Source organism: Mus pahari, chromosome 14, assembly GCF_900095145.1.
Source record: "Mus pahari chromosome 14, PAHARI_EIJ_v1.1, whole genome shotgun sequence".
NCBI lineage: Eukaryota > Metazoa > Chordata > Mammalia > Rodentia > Muridae > Mus > Mus pahari.
Genome location: NC_034603.1, coordinates 20,140,165 through 20,154,882, shown reverse-complemented (window position 1 = coordinate 20,154,882; position 14,718 = coordinate 20,140,165). Strand labels below are relative to the sequence as shown.

The 14,718-nt window shown below is 42.6% G+C and overlaps 1 protein-coding gene across 5 annotated transcripts in view; it reads right to left on the bottom strand.

Moving 5' to 3' along the window:
• Positions 1-13,045, bottom strand: part of Cdkl3 (cyclin dependent kinase like 3) — a 79,730-nt gene extending 66,685 nt beyond the window's left edge. For 4 of the 5 annotated variants that reach the window (XM_029546624.1, XM_029546622.1, XM_029546623.1 and 1 more), the window contains exons 1-3: positions 12,850-13,037; positions 12,174-12,353; positions 5,611-5,805 (exon numbers count right to left, since the gene is read on the bottom strand). In XM_029546624.1, the coding sequence (XP_029402484.1) occupies positions 5,611-5,805; positions 12,174-12,338 (360 nt within the window). In that variant the 5' untranslated portion in view covers positions 12,339-12,353; positions 12,850-13,037. Of the gene's footprint in view, positions 1-5,610; positions 5,806-12,173; positions 12,357-12,849 lie in introns of all 5 variants that reach the window. The other variant, XM_021212299.1, reaches the window with a different exon arrangement.
• Between the last annotated feature and the right edge of the window lie 1,673 nt (positions 13,046-14,718).

The window sequence follows — 14,718 nt, the reverse complement described above, 5'->3', positions numbered from 1 at the left end:
TGCTTCCTTCCCATGCTGGCATAAACTGCCCCACATTCAATGGATACCTCCCCAGCCTCTCCTTACCGATTTCTTAGTGTGAGATATTACTTTATCCTCCATTCTGCAGTCCTGAGTCTGCACACTTCTTTGCAACTGGTTCCTTTCTCTGTCCCTTACATGTGGGATTGTCTTCCCTACATTTATCATGCCCCCCTCCTCTTCCCCACCCACTCTGGTTTTCTTAGTTTTTTTGAGACAGGGTCTCAAATCATTCAGTCTGGCTTTCAACTCCCTATATATAGGCAAGGATACTCTTACAGTCTTGGTCTTACAGGATAGCAGGCACACATTCCCCACACCCACCCCCCCGCCCCTGCCACACACACACACACACACACACACACACACACACACACACACCTGCTCTGTTCCTCTGTCTCTCCCATGACATTTTATCACTTGGTTCTAGAAACCACAAACTCATGCGTTTCTTCTCTCCTACTAACTGCTCCATCTCAGTCTCTGCATCTCTTCTTTTAAGATATATTTTTTATTCTTGAAAAGATATTTATTTATTTATTTTATATATATGATGAGTATATTGTAGCTGTCTTTAGACACACCAGAAGAGGGCATCAGATCCTATTAGAGATGGTTGTGAGTCACATATGGTTGCTGGGAATTGAACTCAGGACCTCTGGAAAAGCAGTCTTAACTGCTCTTAACTGCTGAGTCATCTCTCCAGCCCAAGATTTTTTTTTTTAAAGAATAGGAAAGTTTTTTGTTTGATTAGTTGTGGGGTTTTTGTTTGTTTTTTGTTTTGTTTCAGACAGGGTTTCTCTGTATAGCTCTGGCTGTCCTGGAACACACTATGTACACAAGGCTGGCCTTGAACTCACAGAGATCTGTTTGCCTCTGCCTCCCAAATACGGAGATTAAAGGCACGTACCATCAACAGCTGGCTAAAAGTTATCTTACTGACAAAATTATATATATAATTATTAACTGCACATATTTCATTAAATGTTTTTATTAAAATATAGCAAGGCTGGGTGCGGTAGCACATGGCTTTAATCTCAGCACTTGGGAGGCTGAGATAGAAAAATGGCTGAGTTTGAGGCCAGCCTGGTCTACATAGTGAATTCCAATACACCCAGACAGAAAGATCCTGCCTCAAAATACACACACACACACACACACACACACACCAAAATAAAAGCAAAACAAACAGAAAACCCACCAAGGAATGACTCTCTTACCTCTTGTCATTTTTACAAAAAGGATTTAAAATGTACTCTCAGCAATTTTAAATAACACAATAGCCACTAACTATAGTTACAACACTACAAAAATAATCTTTTGAGCCAGGTGGTGGTGGTGTATGTTGCAGGATATTTGATCACACTGGTAGGAAGCACCCAAGTTTGAAAGTGATGTCTAATTGAGTGGCAGACAACTTGAGGAATAAGAGAAAGATTTGACAGAAGAGGATAGCCCAACTCTCAGGAGAACAGAGAGTAAAAGAGGCTTCTGAAGAGAGATGAGAAAGCAGTTTTATAGGGGAAGTTTCACAGAGATGGATTGAAGAGAGAACAGGCTAGACACAGGTGAAGACAGAACAAGCTAGAGAATGAGAAGAAACTAGAAGATTAGAACATATTGCCAAAGTTAATATGAGGCCAAGCAGAGCAAAAAGTCAGAGCCAGAGAAAGAAGCCAGACTGAATCAGTCAGCTTGGAGAGGAATTTGAGCCAGAACAGCTGAGTTGAACCAGCCGGAGATCAGAAAGACCTTGAAAGGGTGAGCAACAGCAAGTTTCAGAGGCTGAAAACATTCTAGGTGTATGTCAGCAGACTCAGTCAGCAAGCCTGGGAGAGAACAATCTCTTCAGGTGAATAGAATAAAAGTAGCTTCTACAGATACACGTCTTTAATCCCCAAGCTCAGGACTATGAGTCTGAAGCCAGCCTGGTCCATGGAGTGAGTTCCAGGACAAGGGCTACACAGAAACCCTGTTTCAAAAAACCAAAAATAGGTGAATGAATGAATTAAGTAAAAAATAAAATCTAAACCAAAAAAACAATCTTTTGAATTTACTCCTAATCTGAAATTTGGTACCTTTTAACAGAAATTTTTCTCCCCGCTCCTTTTTTTTTTTTTTGATTTTTGAGACAGGGTTTCTCTGTATAGCCCTGGCCTTTTTTTTAGATTTTACAGGTGACATAATATCCTCAACTTGTCCATGTTGTCAAAGATGGTACTATGCATCCTGTCAAGCGTCAGTATTGTACATACACCACATTTTCCCCCTCACTGTATTTTCTGGGTTGGATACTTAGACTAACGCTGTGCTTTACCACTGTGAATGGCTGCTGCAGTGAATGTAAGCTTGCAGCTGTCTCAGCCAAACTGATCTGGTTTCCTTTTGATACCCACCTGTCCCAGCTTTCTGTCACTGAGGACCCTGCATACTGCTACCCATAAAGTCCAGGCACTTCCCACTCCCATCAGCAGTCGGCAAAGGTTTCCTTTCCTCTACTGTCTAAATCCTAGCTTTGAAACAGCCATCCGAGCAGTGATTCCTTGTTTTTAATTTAAATTTCTTTGGTGGCAGATTTTAAGCATTTTTTCATATATCTGTCAACTTTTATTCACATATTGTATTAGTCAGGGTTCTCTAGAGTCACAGAACTTACGGATAGTCTCTATATAGTAAAGGAATTATTGATGACTTACAGTCTGCAGTCCAATTCCCAACAATGGTTCAGTCATAGCTGTGAATGGACATCCAAGGATCTAGCAGTTGCTTAGTCCCACAGGGCAAGCAGGCGTGGTAGTGCATGCCTTTATTCCCAACACTCGGGAGGCAGAGGCAGGCAGATTTCTTAGTTCGAGGCCAGCCTGGTCTACAGAGTGAGTTCCGGGACAGCCAGGACTGCACAGAGAAACCCTGTCTGGACAATTTGTCTTAGAGTTTCTATTCCTGCACAAACATCATGACCAAGAAGCAGTTGGGGAGGAAAGGGTTTATTCAGCTTACACTTCCACATTGCTGATTTTATTCCCCTCCCAGTCTACCCTCTGACTCCTCCACATCCTAAACCTCCTCTCTGCCCCACTGTGTCCAAGAGGATGTCCCTGCCCTTCTCTCCCACCCTACCAGACCTTTATCTCCCTGGGACCTCCAATCTCTTGAGGGTTAGGTGCATCCTTTCTGACTAAACCCAGACCCAGCAGTCCTATGCTGTATATGTGTTGGGGCCTCATATCAGCTGGTGTATGCTGCCTGGTTGGTGTTCCAGTATCTAAGAGATCTCGGGGGGTCCAGGTTAATTGAGACTGCTGGTCCTCCTACAAGGCCACTGCCCTCCTCAGCTTCTTCCAGCTTTCTCCTAATTCAACCACAAGGGTCAGCAACTTCTGACCATTGGTTGGGTGCAAATATCTGCATCTGATTCTTTCAGCTGCTTGTTGAGTTGTTGGGAAGGCAGACATGTAAGTCCATTTTTATGAAAGCTCTATAGCTTCTGCAACAGTGTCAAGTCTTGGAGCCTCCCCTTGAGCTGGGTCCCACTTTGGGCCTGTCTCTGGACCTTCTTTTCCTCAGGCTCCTCTCCATTTCCATTTTTATTTTCTGTGTATGAGTACACTGCTGCAATCTTCAGACACACCAGAAGAGGGCATCAGATCCCATTATAGATGGTTGTGAGCCATCATGTGGTTGCTGGGAATTGAACTCAGGACCTCTGGAAGAGCAGTCAGTGCTCTTAACCGCTGAGTCATCTCTCCAGCCCAAGATTCTAATTTCTGATAATTAGTTGCTAATATATAGAAAAACAATAGATTTAGGGATGTTCACCTTCTATCCTACAACTAGAATTATGATGTGAGAATTTTCTGTGTAAATGAACAAGTTATCTGTGAATAAAGACAATGTACTTCACCTACTCAACAATGATGCCATGCCATTACTACAATAGTTACAATAAAAGTGATGGTCACAGGGTTGGGCATGCACCTCAGTGGCACAGCCCTCACTGAACATCACAAAACCTTGGGTCCAAGCTCTAGTGTGAAATAAAACAGCAGCAACCACCAAAGCAACTAGAATAGAGCTGTTGCCAGCAGTGTTCATAAAGCCAGAACTAGAAATAAAGTAACCACCCACTAGCCAGTGTACACAGTATCCACACTACAAAGCAGCATTCAGCATTCAAACACAGTGGTTAATCACTGCCTATCTGCTGAGAGACAGGAACAGAGAGACAGAAAACTCTGATTTCTAAATTGCCACATTATTTTAAATGTCCCGTTTTTCAATAAAAACTTAGGAGCAAAAAAACCAACAACAACAACAACAACAACAACAACAACAACAAAAACACATCAGGAAACAGAGCACTCAGTAGTACGCATGTTCCCAAGAAGCCTACACTGTGCTTGATGGACAGCCTTTATATCATCTCCATTATTCCCTTTTTGTTACATATAGTACTAGTGTAAAAACAGTGAGTCTCATTATGACATTCTTTGGTTTTCTGAGACAGGGTCTCACTCTCAAGTGCTGGCTGTCCTGAAACTCACTATACAGACCGGGGTGAGGTCTGCCTGCTTTGCCTCCCAAGTGCAGGAATTAAAGGTGAGCATGTGACTTTAACCCTAATATTCGAAAGCAGAGGCAGGAAGAACTCTGTGAGCTCAAGGCCAGCCTGGTCTACACAGCAGGTTTCAGAAGAGCCAAAAGTAGATCGAGGGTCGTCTTACAAAATCAAACCAAACCTACTGAGCTACATTAGTACTTCAATCCCACTGAAGTCAGGACAAAGAATCCCAAATTAGGAGTTTTCCTCCTTGACTTTTTCAGGTTGAGTGATGGTCACTTTGCTTTGCCTTCTTCCCCTGAAGGCATGCACCAGTTTGCCATTCCCTGGCCTGACATCCACCTCCTGACTCCAAGCCTCTCTTCACTGAAGGATGCTTCCATGAAAGCACAGCTTGACTCAACCTTGTCATGCACTTTCTCAGAGATGGTCCTTGGCTTACTGGCAATTCCTTTAAACCAAACCATTGGTACTACTTTCAGCTCTGCCAGTGGTTCAATGTGAAGTGTCCTCTAAAGAAGGCTCACTGAAGGGCACTGCCAGAGGAGGCTCGGGAAACTTTCGGTGGGTGTTTAGCTAGAGGAAGTGGGGCATGTCCTTGAGGGAATATACCCTGTCTGGGGCCCTTTCTCTTTCTGTTCCTTGTCTGCCATGAGACAAGCACACGGCTCTGTGTTCCTGCAGCCATGATGCTCCAAGAGAATTATGGGTCAAAACCTCTAAATTCACGAGACAAAACAAATAATTCTTCCCTTTATGTTACTCTCTCAGTATTCTGGTCACAGCTCATGTGAAACTAATCACACCCCAGACTCAATCTACTTATAATTACAATTACCAAGTACTCAATAAATGCTTTTATGTTCTGCAAATAAACTGAGAGGCAATACCCCACCCCTCCTTGTTTTTAAGTATGTCTATTAGTATTATACATAGAAAAATGTTAACAGCCTTCATAAAAATAGAACTATTCCAATGGCTCTTGTGAGTCATCCCCGTCCCAGCTGGGCTCACTCTGAAGCACTTACATTATTATTGTGCAGGTACTCAATCGCTCGAAGGATCTGGAACAGGTACTTTCTCAGCCGCTTACTCTCCAGTCCGTGGCAGTAATGCTGTAGCTCATCTAAGACTGTGTGGTCAATAAATTCAAATACCAAATGAATTTTCTTCTTTTGTCTAAAAACTTCAATCAGATTGACCAGGTTTTCATGCCGAAATTGCTATTGACAAAAGAAAGAAGAGTTTAAATAAAGTTGTAATTCAAAAAAATACCTATATAATTTTGAAATGAAGCAAAAGTAGTTTCAGTTTCTTTTCTTTCAACAGAATATCTCAACTGGTTTGGCACATTCTTTTTTTTTTTTTTTTTTCATTTATTTTATGTATATGAGTACACCACCATTGCTCTCTTCAGACACACCAGGAGAGGGCACCAGACCCCATTACAGATGGTTGGGAGCCACCATGTGGTTGCTGGGAATTGAACTCAGGACCTCTGGAAGAGCAGTCAGTCCTCTTAACTGCTGAGTCATCTCTCCAGCCCCCAGGTTTGGCAAATTCTTAATGTGTAAAAATTACTGTAAGTGATTTCTTGCTCTCTGTAGAAAAAGGTGAGACATATTGCCATCTGGTTGCTTATTAAAATAATTTAGAACTAGTGTACCACAATTCGATAAGAAATGTCCTGCCGTCTTTTAATTTGGTTTATTCCTAACACATGACATTTAAAAGGACTTAATGAATTGGGCATGGTGGCATAGGCTTTTAATCCCAGCACCTGAGAGGCAGAGGCAAGCCAATTTCCATGAATCCAGTGCCAACCTGGTGGACATAGGAGTTCCAGGGTAGGCAGAGCTATACTGTGAGACTGTCTAAAACACAACACAACACAACACAAAACAAAACAAAACAAAACAAAACAAAACAAAACAAAACAAAACAAAACAAAACAAAACAAAACAAAGAATTGGGGATTTGGCTCAATGGTAGAGCGCTTGCCTAGCAAGCCCAAGGCCCTGGGTTCGGTCCTCAGCTCTAGGGAATAAAAGAAGCCAGGGAATAAAAGAAAAAAAAGAAATACTTTTTAGACCAGGCTGGCCTTGAACTCAGAAATCCACCTCTGCCTCCCGAGTGCTGGGATTAAAGGCGTTTGCCACCATGCCCAGCATGTTTTATGTTATTTTTGTAGTTGTTTTTATTTTGATTTTTAGAGACAAGAGTTTGCTATGTATCCCCACCTATCCCAGAACTCACTACCTTTCTGTTTCAGCCTCTGGAGTGCTGGGGTTTCAAATATAAGCTACCGAATTCAATGTACAGTTGTTTGTTTTCTGAAAATTGAACACGGGATCTTCTCACTTGCTGAGCTGAGCTGGACCTAGCCACTAAGGCCCTCATGTATTCACATGAGCATGGGCTTTTACATTCTTTATGTGTAAGTGTTGGTCTGCATGTATATACGCATACTATGTGTATGCCTGACATCTCCAGAGATCAGAAGAGGGTGATGAACCACCATGTGGGTGCTGGGAACCAAACCTGAAACTTCTGCAAGAACAAGGGCTCTAATCACTGAACCATCTCTCCAGCCCAAGCATGGACTTTAATATCATTAAGATGTGCTTTAGTCTTACACAACTTATTCTCTAATTTTGGTCTTAAACTTCTGAGGATAAACCATAAGTTCTAGGCATCATTTATGAATCTACTTGATAATAGAGTATCAAAATGTTTCAAATACCTGCAAATATGTGAAATGACATAGAAATGACATAACTATATAAGTATTTGTGGTATTTTTATTCATTATCTATTCTACAATCTACTAAACAGCAAAACACCCTTTGTTTCAGCTACTTGGAAAGCTAAAACAGGAAAATGAATCTGACGCCAGCCTGGGCAACACAGCGAGACCCTCATTTCATACAATCAAAAATTAATTTTAAAAACAAAATATCTGGGCTGGAGATATGGTTCAGTGATTAAGAGCACTTGCTGTCCTTGTAGGGAACCTGAAATCAGTTTCCAGCACTCATACTAGGTGCCTCTGGGGAATTCAACATTGTCTCCTGGCTTCCTGTCTGCTCTGCATGTATGTCTGTGCACATGTGCATGCCTGGTTCCCAGCCTTGGAACTGGAGTTACAAATGGTTGTGAGCTACCATATGGGTGCTGGGAACAGAATCCAGGTCTCCTGCAAGAACACGTGTTCCTAACATGCAAGCCATAGCCAGGCAGTGGTGGCGCACGCCTTTAATCCTAGCACTTGGGAGGCAGAGGCAGGCAGATTTCTGAGTTCGAGGCCAGCCTGGTGGAGGCCAGCCTGGTCTGCAAAGTGAGTTCCAGGACGGCCAGGGCTATACAGAGAAACCCTGTTTTGAAAAAAACCAACCAACCAACCAACCAACCAACCAACCAAAATGCCCAGGCCACATCTCCAGCCCTTAGTCTTTAAAGACAAAACAACTGAGGCAGTAGAGAGCCAGGGGTGGTAGCGCTTGATCCCAGAGATTGTGAGGCAGACATCTGAGTTTGAGGGAAGCCTGGTCAACAAAATGAGTTTCCAGGACAGTCAGAAAAGTTCATTTTAAATGTACTAGGTAAATCTTTAAAACAATGTATTTCATTATATTTTTTGCTATTACTAGACAACATTTCCATAGATATTCTAACTGCTCTACTAGTTGTTTAATGAGATTCTAAAATTTAGTTAAAATTGAGTTCTTTGGACAATCATTTTAGGTTAAGAATATTAACAAATATAAGAAACCTCTTACTAGATTATGTTAAATTGAATAGTAGTGGATGGCAGCATATGCCTGTAACCCCAGAACTCCAGAAGCTGAGGCCAAATGAAGAAGAGTTTGATCTAGCCTGGGCTACACAGTGAGTTTAAGGCTAGTCTGGACTATGCAGTAACACTTTGTGTAAAGAAAAAGAGGGGGCCTGGAGACTGGCTACTCTTCCAGGGGACTCTGGCTTTTTTACATTTATTGACTATTTTATGTGTAAAATCCACTGTTTTACTTGCATGTATGTCCATACACCAGGCTCATGTCTGATGCCCAGGAAGGTCGGAAGAGAAAAATCAGATTTCACTCCATGGGTTCTAGGAATCGAATCCAGGTCCTCTGAAAGAGCAACAAATGCTCTTAACTCTGAGTCAACGCTCCAGTCCCTAGAGCTCTGGTCTAAACCCTCAGGCTCACAGCCATCCGCAACTCTAGTTTCCAGGGAATGAGACATCTTCTGTCCTCTGTGGGCACTCATGAACATTGTACAAAGATATACATGCAGGCAAAGCACCAACACACATAAAGTGAAATTATTTTAAGTTTAAAACTGTTTTAAAGAAAGGTAGGGAAGCAACTAAACCAGGCCAGAGTCAGTCAGAGGAGTTTAAATTGTCCTGCTAATGGTGTCACATGGCTTTAATCCCAGCACTCATGAGGCAGGCAGATTTCTCTCTGTTAAGAGAAGTTAGTCTGCTCTAAAAAAGAAGTTCCAGGGCAACTAGGGTTACATAGTGAGTCTCTTTCTTATAAACAAGCAACAAAGGAAATAAAGTGTCTTAAAATAATTTGCATATGTCAGACATGGCAAATACGTGCGTTTGAGGACAGTCTAGTCTACATAGCAAATTCCAAAACATACAGGAATACATAGTGAGACCCTGCCTCAAATAAGTTATTTGCGTGCATTTATAACAATAAAATATGTTTTCAGGTTTATCTCAGGGTTCCTGTCACTCTTGGTTACTTTTTTTTTTTTTTTAAGATTTATTTATTATTATAACTAGTTACACTGTAGCTGTCTTCAGATGCACCAGAAGAGGGCATCAGATCTCATTCCAGGTGGTTGTGAGCCACCATGTGGTTGCTGGGATTTGAACTCAGGACCTTCAGAAGAGCAGTCAGTGCTTTTACCTGCTGAGCCATCTCACCAGCCCCTTTTGGTTACTTTTATAAACATTATTATGCAGGGGCTGGAACTGTCACTCAGTTGGTAGAGTGCTATCTAGCATGCACAAAGCATGGGGTTCGATCCCTAGCACCACCTAAAACTGGGTGCTCAGTGGGTAAAGGCACTCGCTGTCAAGCCCAACACCCTGAGTTCAGTCCTTGGGAGCCTTCCAATTTTAGCAAGCTACCCTGTGTCCTCTCTACCTGTGTGCTGTTGATGTGTATGAACACACACAATAAATGTATTTTAAAAATTAAGCCAAAGCCGGCATGGTGCTGCACGTAATCTCAGTGCTAGAGAGGTGGGGGTGGGGTATCCAGTTTACCTAGACTCCAGTCTCAAGGCAAGAAACCTTAGTGCACCTATTAGATTCCAGTGACAAGAACATTTGTATTTGGAGGCTTTCCCCCTCAGTTTCAGTCTCTAGCTATGGACTCTCCTAGGCTACTATCTCCTAATTTTATTTCTCACTTAAGGAGCACAAATTACCTGACAGTGTTGTTTCATTTTATCAGGCAGGAACTAGCATCTCTCATAGTACAAAATTATCTTTATTAGCTTTTAATCTTTCCTCCATACAGTCTAGAATAGAGCAGTTCTGACTGTTTACAGGTGCTAGTATAGTATCTAGGTAGAAGCAAATTGACTTACATTGTCTACCTAATACAGATAAAAAGGAAAATGCTTCTTTTGTACCAGATAAAGATGGCAGGAATAGCTATGATCTTCACATTTAAAACACCTAGACTTCAGTCTCAAGAAACTAATGTACCTAGATTCCAGTGACTAGAAAATTTTATTTTATTAGCAGTGGTCTGTAGAATGTATTAGATTGAAAACTAAGGGGGTCTGATAAGAATTTAACTCAGGAATGCTGCTAGTATCAGGAGGCCATTTTTTAGAATTCAGCAGTGTAAATAGATACAAAGTTAAAGTGATAGACTGCAGATAACATAGGAGAGTGTAGAAGCAAATAGAAAAGAGTCACATTTTGTTTGGTTTGTGTCAGTCTCTAGCTGTGGACTCTCCAAGGAGCAGTTCAGTTCTTTGGACTGCCTCAGCTCTTTGGTCTAGTAGACCCAGCACGCCTGCAGTGCCTTGAGCTCCCCCATACTGTTGCTGTTTGTAAAAGCTTAATGGTCTTCAGTTACATGTCCCTGTTACCTCCAAGTCAACATTTCCAAAACTGAACTAGTTCTCAACCTCTCTTCCAACTCACATCAGCTGCAGTGTTCTCTGGACTTCAGGGTATCTCTGACTCTAACTGGCCTCATGATACTAGCAAGCCCCCAAACCAAGTTTTGACTTCTTAGCCTAAAACACTTTCTGTTTCCAATTTACTACACTAATCACATCTCTTTCTAATTCTATACAGGAAACTCATGGAACAAGTATCTGTTCTTTTTCTTTCCATTCTTGCTCTGTCCTGTTTTAGTCTTTCTGACCTTACTGCTGTTCCCCTAGCCTGGAAGTATCTCCATCCTACACAAATGCTGCACACCATTCAAGGACAAGTATGTACCCTATTTTCTGTTTAAAACAAAACAAAGAAACAAAAAACCCTTCCCCATCAAACGGGAATTGGTGGAATTTTTTTGTGTATGTGACTTTTCGAGACAGGGTTTCTCTGTATAGCCCTGGCTGTCCTGGAACTCACTCTGTAGACCAGGCTGGCCTCGAACTCAGAAATCCGCCTGCCTCTGCCTCCCAAGTGCTGGGATTAAAGGTGTGCACCACCATGCCCAGCCTGAATTGGTGGAATTTAATATTAACCATTAAATAAACAACAAACGAACAAAAAACCTGTGTGGGTATGTGATTGTGTGCACATGCCTGCAGGTGTCCCTGAAAACCAGAAGTTGGTACAGGATCCCTGGGAGCTGGAGTTATAGGCAGTTGTGAACCTGCTGATGTGGGGTGCTAGGAACTGACTCTAGTCTAGGAAGTGCTTTTAACCACAGAGCCATTTTTCTGGCCCAGCATGAACCACTCTTTTTCAGGGTTATTTTACTATACCCTCCTGAGTAGTTATGCCACTAAGGAACTTTTTTTTTTTTTCAAGACAGGTTTTCTTTGTTTAACAGCCCTGGCTGCCCTAGAACTCACTCTGCAGACCAAGCTGGCCTTAATCTCAGAGATCTACCTGTCTCTGACTCCCAAGTACTGGAATTAAAGGTATGCACCCCATACCTGGCAAAAAAACAATTTTTCCTTCTTTTTTACTCTTATCTTTTTCCACAATCCTTTGTATAAAGCAGACATCCTTACTAAGTATTATACTTGAATAGTTTTGAATGATTTTTACAATACCAGCATAATTGTTATATACATGCACACAAATCTTATATTAATAAAAAAGTACAGACTGTAGACAATGAGGGCGTCTCTATGACAGGTCTTAATCTGTTAATGGGAATATTCTTTCATATATCTTATTTTTATCCCATAACAATTTCTCTTTTGACTTAATTAATCAAAGAAAAAGAAGATGGGTGTTTCAATGTAGGCCTGTAAATCTTAGCCCTGGAAAAAATAAAGCATTCCAAGACAGCCTGGGCTGCATAGTAAAATAGGTCCCAATGGGAAAACAAGAAAAAAAATATAATAAAAGGCAAAAGAAGCAAACCTTTAGAAACTTTATTTCTCTCGTTGCAATTTTGTTGACAGATTTTTCTGGTTTCTCATAGAATATCTTAATGGCCACTATCCGCCCAGTGTCCTTATGTTTGCATTTCATGACCGTTCCGTAACTTCCCTCTCCCACTTTTCCAAGGGTTTCATACATCTCCATTTTCAAGCCTGGCTTCTACTTCACAGAAATAAAGAAAGAAAATGTTAAACGTTCACACTTTCAATTATACAAGCTGGATAATGCATAGAGATAACCCCCTACTTTCGGATATAACAACAAAAACTAGGAGTGTGTGCTACAGCAGAGCCTGTCCGTGGGAACTCTTAAGTTGTCTGAGAAGCTCCAACTTTCACCAGAACGCAGGATGTCCTTCATTAATCTAGCATTTTGTGTAGGCGGGGATTGAGAAATAAGAGAGGTCTGATATGCGTTTAACTCAGGCATCCTTTTAGAATGCGGGATTTAGAATTTGAGGTTCACTTTCAGAAACAATGGAAGCCAAACTAAAAAGTCCCGCTAACAAACACTGCGGGTCCCTTGTTAGGAGCCACGGTCCACCAAGCGTGAGGACCCCCACCTCGGCACTAGTCACCCATACGTCCTGCCCTCTCCCCAAACACGCAGTCTGTGCAGCCCCAACCCGAGTGGCCCGTCTCGCCGCGCTGTCGACCTCGTCCTGAGAATGGCCGCCGCCTCAGCCCATCCTGTAGTCCCGCCGGCCCGGCTGCGTGCAAGTCCCAGCCGGCCCCGGGACACCACAGCTCCTCTCCTGGCCGACCTTGCCCGCTTCGGGCAGTCGGGTGCCCTGGCAACGGGGTGAGGGCGGGGCCCTGCCGCGTTCGGAGCACGGTAGGCAAGACTGGAAACTGCTGGGGTCCTGACCCGGAAGGTAAAGTGACACGAAGCGAAGCGGAAGATAGATGCAAGGGGAAGGGGGAGGGACGTAGGAGGCCCGCGTGCTTGCAGCAGGTGGTGGGGGACGAGGGAGAGCGGGCATTTTATAGCAGAATGAACGCCCTGGAGGCTTTCGCCTGGCGTTTTGTCACCTGGGTGGTTGCTGGTCCCTTACTTGTGCCCGGTTCTAGGAGGTTGATGGAGATAACTGATCTAAGGAACACTTATGGGGCTACAGTTTGCCAGTGCTTCGTTACTAGTCCATGCAACCGATTTCGACCTCAAAGTCGACATAATCCTTAAACCCGGGACAAGATGGTTTTTGGGTAGAGGGCTTAGCTCAGTGGTAAGCCACATACTCAGCGTTCACTACTCCCCTGACTTATTTCTAACACATTAATATTTAATATTTATTATTTTATCTAAGTACACTGTAGCTGTTTTCAGACACACCAGAAGAGGGCATCAGATCTCATTATAGATGGTTGTGAGCCACCATGTGGTTGCTGGAATTTGCACTCAGGACCTTCAGAAGAGCAGTCAGTGCTCTTAATCACTGAGCCATCTCTCCGGCCCAACACATTAATTCTTAATTCTGTATACATTTTCAGTTTCCAATTACTACTGTTTTCTACCTACTAGTAATCCCTTTTTGTTTGTTTTGAGACAAGGGCTACTACAAAGCTCCGGGTGGCCTGGGGCTCACCATGTATACCTCCAGGCTGCCCTTAAAACTCCCAAGAAATTATCTGCCTGCTTAGAGTGTTGTGCTGAGCGCCACATCCCATCCTAGCAGTACTTTAAAAGTTTTCTCATGGGCTGGTGAGATGGCTCAGTGGGTAAGAGCACCCGACTCCCGAGGTCCGGAGTTCAAATCCCAGCAACCACATGGTGGCTCATAACCATCCGTAACAAGGTCTGACTCCCTCTTCTGGAGTGTCTGAAGACAGCTACACTGTACTTACACATAATAAATAAATAAATCTTAAAGAAAAAAAAAGTTTTCTCATGACGTGTGAAACGCAAAACTTTTTAGGGAAACAAAATAATTCACTGGACTCTGCCACAGACTGAGTAACGTACAAGGACGCCTAGGGATGTACATTTAAATAGCCCGCAGAGCTTTTTAAAGGGCTCCATTTTTAGAGATCTTGATTTAACTGTAGTAGCAAAAGTAGGTCAACAAGATGGCTCAGTAGGAAAAGGCTACGAAGCCCAAAGAGTAGAGTTCAATCTCTTGGACCTACGGGTGGTGGAAAGAGAACTGACTCCTCCAAGTTGTCTTGTGACCTATGCACACAAATGAATGTGCACAAAAAGTGTTGTGAGTAGCGTAAAAAAGAAACTAGTTTGCTTTTTTAAAAACAAAAACAAAAAAGTTTAGGGCTGGAGAGATGGCTCAGTGGGTAAGAGCACTGACTACTCCTCCAGAGGTCCTGAGTTCAATTCCCAGCAACCACATGTTTACTCACAACCATCTGTAATGGGATCCGATGCCTTCTTCTGGTGTGTCTGAAGACAGCTAGAGTGTACTCATACAAAGAAAATAAATCTTAAAAATCAAAACAACAAAACAGCCCGGTGTGGTAGCTCACGCCTTTAATCTCAGCACTTGAGAGTCAGAGGCAGGTGAATTTCTGAGTTC